Raw genomic sequence first — 12373 nt, 5'->3', positions numbered from 1 at the left:
TGGACAGAAGGTGTAAGTACAACTTGTCACATTCTCAACCGATGTCTCATAAGACCCATTATGAAGAAGACTCCTTATGAACTATGGAAAGGTAAACGTCCTAATATCAGTTATTTTCATCCCTACGGAAGTAAGTGTTTCATTCACAATAACGACAAGGACAACCTTGGAAAATTCGATAGAAGTGATGAAGGTGTTTTTCTGGGCTACTCATTAAATAGTAGATCTTTTAGAGTCTATAATAAACGCACATTATGTGTGGAAGAATCTGTACATGTTATATTCGATGAAAATAATCCTTTAGTCGAGAAAGGAATTACTGCAGGTAATAAAGATCAAGCTCAAGAAATTCAGGAGACAAGAAAATCTCAAGAGTCAACTGATAAATCTGCTACGGTAGAGTCAACTAATGAAATCAGCAGCAGTGTACCAGATGCGAGTCAACTACTAATGTAGTGCGTCCAAATGAACGGAGAAGCGAACCTGAATATCCTCAATAATTCATCATAGGGGATCCAAATGAAGGAATGAAAACCAGAGGAGCTCTCAAAAAGAAAGAAAATTTAGCATTAATCTCTCTGGTTGAACCAATAAGATAGAGGAAGCTCTAAAAGACTCAAGTTGGATACAAGAAATGCAGGAAGAGTTAGATCAGTTTGGTAAAAATCAAGTGTGGAACTGATACCCAAACCTGAAAATGTTTCTGTAATTGGAACAAAGTGTGTCTTCAGAAACAAATTGAATGAGGATGGAAAGGTCGTAAGGAATAAAGCCAGATTAGTTGCTCAGGGATATTCACAACAGGAAGGAGTCGACTATGATGAAACTTTCGCTCCAATAGCTCGTTTGGAGTCTATACGAATCCTTCTGGCATATGCATCGTTTAAGGGATTCAGGTTCTTTCAAATGGACGTCAAAAGTGCCTTTTTGAACGGATTTATTGAGGAAGAAGTATACGTGAAACAACCGCCTGGGTTTGTAGATTCAAAGTTTCCCTACCATGTATATAAGCTCACTAAAGCACCATATGGACTAAAGCAAGCTCCACGAGCATGGTATGATAGACTTCGTTCATTTCTTATTGATCATCGCTTCACAAGAGGTAATGTAGATACTACCTTGTTTATTAAAAGATCATCAGAAGGTAATCTCATTATTCAGATATATGTTGATGATATTATATTTGGTAGTGCTAACCCTCTTATGTGCAAGGAATTTTCAAATCTCATGTAAAGTGAATTCGAAATGAGCATGATGGGAGAGCTAACATTCTTCCTTGGACTTCAAATTCAACAATCTAAAGAAGGAACCTTTATATGTCAGACCAAATAAACAAAGGAACTAATTCAAAAATTTGGCATGAGTAATGCTAAATACATTGGCACACCAATGAGTCCTTCAACGAGTCTTGACAAAGATGAACAGGGAATCCCTGTTGATGAAACTAAGTATCGTGGAATGATTGGCTCATTACTGTATCTGACTGCAAGTCGACCGGATACTTTGTTTAGTGTGTGTAAATGTGCCAGGTTTCAGTCAGCTCCTAAGGAATGTCGTCTGACTGCAGTAAAGAGAATCATTCTATATCTCATTGGAACTGTGTCCATGGACTATGGTATCCTCGCTCTAACTCTTTTAAATTAGAAGGTTTTTCAGATGCTGACCTTGCAGGTGATAAGGAAGATAGAAAGAGCCAAAGTGGTACATGTCAATTACTTGGAAAAGCATTGATATCCTGGAACAGTAAAAAACAAGCATTAGTTGCATTATCTACCACTGAAGCTAAATACATTGCTATTGGACAATGCTGTGCACAATTACTGTGGATGTCCATCAACTGGTGACTATGAACTTTCTTTTAAACCTATACAGATTTTTTGTGATAATTCTAGTGTTATTTGTCTTTCTAAAAATCATGTTCATCACTCTAGGGCAAAGCATATAGATATCAAGCATCACTTCATTAGAGATCATGTTCTTAAGGGAAATATAGAAATATCCTTTGTAGGAATAGCTGATCAACTAGCGGATATCTTTACCGAGCCACTATTAGAAGAAAGATTCTGTTCACTTAGAAAACTTCTCGGCATTATTTGCATTAATAGCTAATAATATGACCTTTGTGCCATTATTTAATCTTATATATAGAAAAGTCCACATTTTCTTTATGCATTAATTACGCCTCCGTTTTCCCTCCTTTTTCTTCTCTTTTCACATCAGTCACAGACCTCTAAAAAGGAAAAACAATCATCGTGTCTGATCAACTAACGCCTTTTCCTTTTCTGTACTCAACCGTCAGAAAACTCTTTTTATGCTATCTTCTCATATCAATCTCCATTGTCTCTATCGCCCTTATACCCCTTCTCCAAAATCTTGCACCACCACCAACCTCCTACAATGTCTAAGCAATCCAAAACTCCATCTGTCTCCACTAGAAAGAGCACCCGCTCCAAGGGAAAACCCCCTTCTCAACCCCCTGAACAGGTAGATCTAGGGTCCGATCACTCTGAGGGGCTCGCCTCTTCTCAGGCGGATTTCTCTGATCATTTTCAACCCTTAGGAGAAAAAGCCCTGGGTAAAAGGCCCATGGAAGAACCCCCTGTCTCCTCCACTCCAAAGAAATCAAAAGTTGACCTTTCCAGTTCCCTTGAGTCGGAACTCAATTTTTGGGATTCTCCTAACAGGGACCTCTTTCTTGCCCTAACAGACAAGCCTATTGCTCATGGGAGGGTAGTCGACCTTAATGACATAGAAGCCCTAAATTGTAAGGTAAAGGACCTTTTTGCTTATCAAGGGTGGTCAAAGTTCTTTTCTGTTCCTCCTCCTAAAGTCTATGAACCTCTAGTGAGAATGTTCTATGCAAATCTTCGTTCCAGTAGGTCTGATAAGTTGGAATCCTTAGTACTAGGGAAAGCGTATTGTTCTTGATTGTTCCATGTTTGATTCGATTTTTCAGTGCAAGTGTTCTGGTTTCCCTATGCTCTTCAAAAATTCCTGGCCCGATGATTTTGAAATTTCTTTTGATCAAGTCAAAAGATGTATTACTGAGTGTCCATCTGAATCCCTTCCCAACCAACTAGGTCCTAGTGATGTTAGTTTTGAAACTCGTGTTCTAGCTCACATTGTGGCAACTACTCTGCTTCCCCGTACTGGGTCTTTCTCAACCTTCTCTTTACGAGATACTTTTCTGGTCTACTGTCTTGTGACCAAACTCAAAATCAAGCTGTCCTCCTGGGTTATCAATTTCATGATTGAAAGTGCCGAAGATCCCACCAGTCTACCCTATGGAATGGCCATCACCCACATTCTGGAAAGCCACAATATTTCCCTCTCTACATACTCCTTTACCACTGTTTCAAAATCATACAACTCCAGAGCCTTTGCAAGTATGGGATATGTGTGTGTGAAGGGTTCATGGGTCAAGAAACAGGAGAGTGATGTCAAGTCTGCCCATACAGAATCCAAGCGCAAACCTTCTGCTTCTCTTCCTAACCTTAGTGAATCTGACCTGTCTGAGAAAATTAGCGCCATTGGGAAAGAGCTCTCTATAATCAAGGATCTTCTCATTGCCATCCAGTCCACTGTTGGTACTATTCATGCTATCTCCAAGGAAACAGGGTCTGATGTCTCCAACATACGGGTTGCAGTTCTCAGAGTCAGGGAAAACGCTGTCAAGGCTTTCAAGGAGGCTCATGACAGGCTTCATGGACTGAGTGTCTCAGCCAACGCCAGCTTTGATCGACTAAAGGAGGTCGTCTGCAACACTCTTACCTATTTTCTGCGTCGTTAGTGTGGAAGTTTAAGACAATTTTTTTTCTGTGCTGTTTTTGGACTGAGATATCAGCCAGTGGATATTTTTTCTTTCTTCTTTTAATATGGTCTAATTCTACCAGTACATTCTGCTATGGATTCTGTTTATGGATGCTATTATGTTATTCCCTCTTTGCTGTTGCCAAAAAGGGGAAAAAGGATATATGTATTTTGTGCAGGTATATGTATTGTGTGCAGGTATATGTATTTTGTGCAGGTATATGTATTGTGGCACTCCTTGAAGAGAAGTCATAGATCCTGAGGATGTCGATTATATGCGCCTCAAGCTACTCACTGCTCCTATCAAGGGGGAGTAAACCACAGAGAAGTCAACTGATGCAGTCGACTACATGCATCTCAAATTACTTACTGCTCCTATTGAGGGGGAGCAAACTACAGGGAAGTCAACTGGTGTTTATACATATATTATTTTGTCATCATCAAAAAGGGGGAGATTGTTAGATCTAATTTTAATGATGAAAATAGTATATTTGCTTTTTGTGTAGAAACTCTTGGATTGGCAAAATCGATTAGCAATGATCAAGGAACGTATGGATTGAATTACAAGATTGAAGGAAGAAGAAATCAAGAGTGAAGATACTGACGGAATCAAGGGACGCGATTAAAGGAAGAAGAAATCACTGAAGATACAGATGGGATCAATTATAGCTAAACTCAAGGAATCAGATAAATAAAGATCTCGCTGAATATTCAATCAAGTAGCTAAACTCAAGGAATCAGCTAAATCAAGATCTCGTTGAATATTCAATCAAGTGTCTAAATATAGAGGATCAAGATTCCAAGTTCAACAGAGCCGTTACAGAACAACTTTATTCTTGGAAAGAATCAATCTCTTTCCAAGGATCAAATCTCTTGGGTTGGCAAATCTTTTCAGAATTCAAGCCTCTCTCTCAAAGTATTTAAACCTGTAATCACACCTTAGCTAGATATACTTTGATCAAACCAAACACCCTCTCTTTGTTCTACTGCAAACAAACATTGTAGCTCTCTAAGACCTGTTGTGTAACAAGTTAGAGAAGAAAGAGAGAACAATACAGGTGAGGCATTGTATCAAAAGAGACGAGTGATATAGGAATTGATCTATCACTACATTTCCATTGTACTCGAAGAAACTCATTCACTAAAGAGAACTCCATTGCAACCCAAGGGGACTGGACTAGGATTCACATTGAATCCGAACCAGTATAAAAATTTTGGTGTCTTTAATTCCTGCATTTACTTTCAGCATCTTATATTCTGTTATTACAACTGTTAGTTTATTGCATCTAGTCGACTAATTAAAAAACCAGTCAACTAACAGAGATTTAGTTTAAAAATACACAATCCCCCCCCCCCCTTGTACTTTCATCACGTGCTTTCCATTTAGTCATTTACTGTCGCCCACATGTAAATCCTTGTCCATCGTTGTTACTTGTGTATTTCCTACTTGGTAATTCCTGTCATTGTGTTTCTGTCATCTGGTTGGTTCTGTTATACGTTCCTTTGGAAGGATCAGTTGAATGCACGAAGGGTGTTGCCGTGCTAATTGAATTGTTACGTAAATTTATTTATACATGGTGAGGATGAGATAGAAGCACGAAGGGTGTTACCGTGGCCATGTGACTTGATATTTTGGATATACTTCTCATACCAGGAAAGATCGTAAATCTTCTACTGTGGTTTCTTTTAGTAATTGTTGACTGTCTCGCCATGTTGTATATGATACTTTTATCTTTTATGCTTTGAACTGCTTTACTGCTAATTTAATGTACAGGTTATAGCAATAAGCATCTTTTAACTAAAAGCCTCGTCACTACTTCGACGAGGTTAGACAAAATACTTACAAGTACATGGGGTCGGTTGTACTGATACTGCACTTCTGCACATTGCGTGCAGATTTTAGAGTGGAGCTGCTGGTGACATCGGGTACTGATTCGGAAGATGTTCCTGTGTTTGGTTATAGCTACCACTTGCCCTTGGTAGCTTAGGTTATGGCTAATCTGTTTATGGAACCTTCAGACAGAACGTGTATTTATTTGTATCAGTTTTGAAATTCTAAATATTTGAAGCTCTTGTTTTGTACTACCAGGTCTTGGGTAAACTCGTAAATGTTTAGTTGTCTATTCTATTTTCTCTTATAATCTCGATTGAGTTGTGTTTTTCTATTAATTGACTTACCTAGAGGGTTTTGAGTTGGGTGCCATCACGACTTATGGTTTTGGGTCGTGACAGTGTGTGTGTATATATATATAAGAAGATGTGTAGATATAGCAAAAAGATCAAAATAATGATGTGCTACTTAGTACACATGTACATGGTAAAGAATTTTAACTTGTTATTGAAATTTTCGTTGTTCACTTTTAATTTATACTATTTATATGAAAGATTCAATTATTTTTATGATGTATAATTATTTAATATATTTTCTTAAAAAATATGTTCTTCAATACATCAAAATAAATAATATTTATTATATATATAAATATTTATATCACAGTAAAATTATTTATCTGTTAATCTAAAAAATAGGAGTTTATATCTATGTAATTATACTTGTACAACGAAATATAATACATTATGAAAAACAAAAAGGATATTGTAATTACTATATTGTGAAATTACTAGGTTGTGTATGTCACGACCCAAGTTCTCCTTCCGTGAACTGTCTTGACGGCACCGAGTCTCTACGACTAGGTAAGCCTAACAAATTGCAGAAAAAGGAAATAAAGTGCGAAACTGGCAAGTCACGATTTAAAGCATAATAAAAGATCTTGAAATGTCGCTCGGCATAAGTAATACAAACTCTCAAAACTAAAACAAACCTCCCAAAACCCGGAATCTCATAAAATCATAAGCTATGAAAAACTACATAGTGTTCTAACTCCCGAATGTCTAATCAAAAGTAAATACAGGAAGTCTAAAGCTAAAGGGAAGAATAGAGAGGGACTTCTAGATCTGCGGACGTAGCAGATATACCTCGAAGTCTCTAATGTCGCCCGCCTCACTGGTAGAACGGCTGAGCAGAAGAACCTGGATCTGCACAAGAAAGACATGTGCAGAAAAGGGCATGAGTACACCACAACAGTACCTAGTAAGTGCCAACCCTAACCTCGGTCGAGTAGTGATGAGGAAGGTCAGGGCCCTACTAGTTATATATTTTAAAGAAGGTAAAACAGTATGAAATGCGACAATATAATGAAAATACTAACAGTCGATAACGAATAAAATCACAGAAAGTATGTAACTCCGTACACAGAGATAGCAACTACCAGGATATCGTCCCGTAGTCCTAAACGTAAATGTGCAGGAGGATCTACCGGAATACCGATCCATAATCCCAAAGTAAATATCCAGTACAGGGGAATCTATCGGGCGTCATCCCGTCGTTCCAAATATAAATGTGCAGGGGGATCTACCGGAATACCGATGCGTAGTCTCAAAGTAAATACCAGTACGGAGGAATCTACCGGTGTCGTCCCATAATCCCAAATATAAATGTGCAGGGGGATCTACCGGAATACCGATCTGTATTCCCAAAGTAAACACACAACAGTCTCAAGAAAGAATTTACAGTTCTATTCAACTTCATACCAAGAAAAGTTGAAATTTCTATTCTAAACGTGCTGCACATAATACAAGTAAACAGTTTAAGCAGATAGTACAGTTAAGTCACTTAAGCATGCTCTTCTAAGCTAAACAGTAGGCTTTAAAATACAAGTAGCATTCAACAAAAAGGAAACACAGATATTTACTTAATGAAAACGGGGTTTTTTCAACAATTAGCACGTGTACGCACTCGTCACCTCATGTACACGGCATTCATATAACAGCAATACCAAATCCTAAGGGGAGTTCCCCCACACAAGGTTAGGCAAGCCACTTACCTCGAACCAGCTCAAAATCAATCCAAAACCACGCTCTTTCCACGAGTGTCCAACTCCGAGTGGCCCAAATCTAATCAAATAAATTTCATAACGTAAATATAAGTACAACCAATGAATTTAGCTAAAAGATTCGAAGCTAAGATAAGAAAATAGAAAAACGCACAAAAATCCTCTTCGGGCCCACGTCTCGGAATCGGGTAAAAAGTTACCAATTTAGAACACACATTCACTCACGAGAATACTCGTCCAAAAATTATCAAAATCCGACGCCAAAATCTCCCTCAAAACTCAGATTTTTAAGTTGGGGAACTTTTCCTCATTTCTCCCTATTTTTCACCCCAAATCCGAAATTAAATGACAAAACTAAGATTAGATTAATGTATTACAACCAAATTAGAGTTAGGATTCATTACCCAATCTTCCTTCTTCAAAATCTCTCCAGAAATCGCCCTCTACCGAACTCCAATTCGATTTTCCAACTTATGAACTCAAACCCTCGATTTTCTCTTTTTCTGCCCAGCGATTTCCGCATCTGCGAGAGGTTGACTGCACCTGCGGTCCCGCTCCTGCGGCTCCTACTCCGCACCTGCGGATTTTCATTAAACGGCCAGAAATCGCACCTGCAACCTTATACTCGCAGATGTTGTCCGCTTCTGCGGTCCTTGAGCCGCATCCGCGACCAGCTTCACTTGTGCCTCAGACCGCACCTGCGGTTCCCAAATCGCTTCTGCGGTGCCGCACCTACCATCCCATACACGCAGGTGCAGTTATGACAGGTTCAGCAACCTCAAATTTTGCCTAAGTCCGAATTCCAATCTGTTAAGCATCCGAAACTCACCCGAGGCCCCCGGGGCCTTAACCAAACATGCCAACAAATCCTAAAACATCATACGAACTAAGTCCAACCCTCACATCAAACAACGCTAAAACCGCGAATCACCCTCCAATCCAAACCTAAAGAACTTGAAATTTCAAGAATCCTACAACCGATGCCGAAACCAATCAAACCAAGTCTGATTGACCCCAAATTTTGCACACAAATCACATTCAACACTACGGAGCTATTCCAACTTTCGAAATCGGATTCCGACCCCGATATCAAAATCTCACTATCGATCCGAAAACTTCAAAAGTTCAACTTTCGGCATTTCAAGCCTAAATAAGATACGGACCTCCAAAACATAATCCGAACACACCGCTAAGCCCGAAATCACCCAACGGAGCTAACGGAATCGACAGAATTCCATTCCGAGACCGTCTTCACACTGCTCCGACTACGATCCAAGTTCTACAGATTAAACTCTCATTTAGGGACTAAGTGTCCCAAAACACTCTGAAACTCAAAATGAATCTTCCCAACAACTCAAAATAGTAGAAACAAACACAGGGAAAGCAGTTATTAGGGGATCGGGGCGTTAATTATTAAAATGAACAGTCGGCTCGTTACATCCTCCCCCTCTTAAAATCTTCGTCCGTCCTCGAACGAGCGTAGAGACATACCTGAAGAAGTGAAAAGATGAGGGTAACGGCTGCGCGTATCCTGATCGGTCTCCCAAGTCGCCTCCTCGACCGGCTGACCCCGCCACTGAACCTTCACTGATGCGATGTTCTTTGACCTCAGCTTTCGAACCTGCCTGTCCAATATCGCCACTGGCTCCTCAACATAAGATAGATCCTTGTCCAACTGGACTGAACTGAAATCCAACACGTGTGACGGATCGCCGTGATACTTCCGGAGCATCGAAACATGAAATACCGGGTGAACTCCTGCCAAGCTGGGAGGTAAGGCAACCTCATAAACAACCTCCCCAACACGTCGCAATACCTCAAAAGGACCAATTAACCTCGGACTCAATTTTCCCTTCTTCCCAAATCTCATAATGCCCTTCATAGGCAAAACCCGAAGCAAGACCCGCTCTCCAACCATATAGGAAACATCACGAACCTTCCGGTCCGCATAACTCTTCTGTCTGGACTGGGCTGTACGGAGTCTATCCTGAATCACCTTAACCTTATCTAAGGCATCCTGAACCAAGTTTGTGCCCAATAATCTAGCCTCACCCGGCTCAAACCAACCCATCGGGGATCTACACCGCCTTGGACTGATAACTGTTGTCGTAAGCAAACACCGCCAGTGGCAAGAACTGATCCCAAGAACCTCCAAACTCCATCACACACGCATGGAGCATATCCTCAAGAATCTGAATAGTGCGCTCGGACTATCCGTTTGTCTGGGGGTGAAATGTTGTGCTCAACTCCACCCGAGTACCCAACTCATATTGTACGGCCCTCCAAAACTGTGACGTGAACTGAGTACCTCTATCTGAAATGATGGAAACTGGAATAACATGCAGACGAACAATCTCCCGGATATAAATCTCCACCAACCGCTCCGAAGATTAGGTAGTACACACAGGAATGAAATGCGCGGACTTGGTCAGCCGATCCACAATCACCCAAATGGCATCGAACTTCCTCAAAGTCCGTGGGAGTCCAACTACAAAGTCCAAGGTGATCCGCTCCCACTTCCACTCTGGAATCATTATCTACTGAAGCAAACCACCCTGTCTCTGGTGCTTATACTTCACCTGCTGACAATTGAGGCACCGAGCTACAAACCCAACAATATCTTTCTTCAGCCGCCTCCACCAATAGTGTTGTCTCAAGACCTGGTACATCTTCGCAGCACCCGGATGGATGGAATACCGCGAACTATGGGCCTCCTCTAGAATCTACTCCCAAAGCCCATCAACATTGGGTACATATATCTGACCCTGCATCCTCAATACCCCGTCATCACCAATAGTCACATCTCTGGCATCACCATGCAGAACCTTATCCTTGAGAACAAGCAAATGAGGGTCATCATACTGACGCTCTCTGATACTATCAAACAAGGAAGACCGAGAAATCACACAAGCTAGAACTCGACTGGGCTCCGAAAGATCCAATCTCACAAACTGGTTGGCTAAGGCCTGAACATCCATTGCCATGGGCCTCTCCGCTGCTGGTAAATAAGCCAAACTTCCTGAACTCTGTGCTCGGCAACTCAAAGCATCGGCCACCACATTGGCCTTGCCCGGGTGATACAAGATAGTGATATCATAGTCCTTCAGCAGCTCTAACCACCTCCTCTGGCGCAAATTAAGGTCCTTCTGCTTGAATAGATGCTGCAAACTCCGGTGATCAGTATAAATCTCACAAGGAACACCATACAAATAATGACGCCAGATCTTCAAGGCGTGAACAATAGCAGCTAACTCGAGATCATGGACAGGATAATTCTTCTTATATACCTTCAACTGTCTGGATGTGTAGGCAATCACCCTACCGTCTTGCATCAATACCGCTCCAAGGCCAATCCTCGAGGCATCACAATAGATGGAATAAGACCCCGAACCTGTAGGAAATATCAATACTGGGGCTGTAGTCAAAGCTGTCTTGAGCTTCTGGAAGCTCTCCTCACACTCTTCCGTCCACTGGAACGGAGCACCCTTCTGGGTTAGCCTGGTCATAGGTGCTGCAATAGATGAAAATCCCTCAACAAATCGACGGTAATACCCACTAAACCAAGAAAGCTGCGGATCTCTATAGCTGAGGATGGTCTGGGCCAACTCTACATTGCTTCCACTTTCTTCGGATCTACCTTGATCCCTTCATTCGATACCACGTGACCCAAGAATGCCACGGAATCCAACCAAAACTCACACTTCGAGAACTTTGCATATAATTTCTTTTCTCTCAAAGTCTGAAACACTGTCCTCAGGTGCTGCTCATGATCTTCTCGACTCCGGGAGAATACTAGAATATCATCAATAAAGACAATGACGAACGAGTCAAGATATAGCCGGAACACACTGTGCATCAAATGCATGAAGGCTGCTGGGGCATTGGTCAGCCCAAATGACATAACAAGGAACTCGTAATGACCAGACCAAGTCCTGAAAGCAGCCTTCGGGATATCTGGCTCCCGAATCTTCAACTGATGGTAACCTGAACGCAAGTCATTCTTAGAAAACACTCGTGCACCCTGTAACTGGTCAAACAAATCATCAATAAGAGGCAAAGGATACAGGTTCTTCATTGTAACTTTGTTCAACTTGCAGTAATCAATGCACATACACATAGAACCGTCCTTTATCTTCACAAACAAGACAGGAGCACCCCAAGGTGATGCACTGGGCCGAATAAAACCCTTATCAAGCAATTCTTGTAACTGATCCTTCAACTGAGGAGGGGCCATACAATAAGGAGAATGGAAATGGGCTGAGTGCCCGGCACAAATCAATGCCGAAATCAATATCTCCGTCGGGCGGCATACCCGAAAGATCAGCTGGAAACACATCAAGGAAATCCCGTACTAGTAGGACCGAATCAACTGTAGGGGTATCAATACTGACATCTCTCACATAAGCTAGATACGCATCACACCCCTTCTCATCAATACTGACATCTCTCACATAACCTAGATACGCATCACACCCCTTCTCAACCATGAGCTTTAAGAAATGAAATAACTCTACTGGGAGTGTGATCTAAGGTACCCCTATACTCCACTCGCGTTACACCTGCCATAGCCAGCGTCACTGTTTTGGCGTGACAATCAAGAAAAGCAAAATGGGGCGACAACCAGTCCATGCCCAAGATAACATCAACATCTACCATGATGAGCAATATAA

General features: G+C 41.2%; 1 protein-coding gene across 1 annotated transcript; it reads right to left on the bottom strand.

The window, feature by feature from the left end:
* LOC109230118 (RNA-directed DNA polymerase homolog) lies at positions 11401–11820 on the bottom strand (the record flags this gene model as incomplete). Its single annotated transcript, XM_019395647.1, has 1 exon — positions 11401–11820. A coding segment is annotated over exon 1 (420 nt), but the record flags the coding sequence as incomplete, so codon positions are not given.

The sequence above is a fragment of the Nicotiana attenuata genome, chromosome 7 (genome assembly GCF_001879085.1).
Source record: "Nicotiana attenuata strain UT chromosome 7, NIATTr2, whole genome shotgun sequence".
In the NCBI taxonomy this organism is placed as follows: Eukaryota; Viridiplantae; Streptophyta; class Magnoliopsida; order Solanales; family Solanaceae; genus Nicotiana; species Nicotiana attenuata.
Note: the sequence above shows the minus strand (reverse complement) of the source record. Positions and strands in the feature narration are given on the sequence as shown.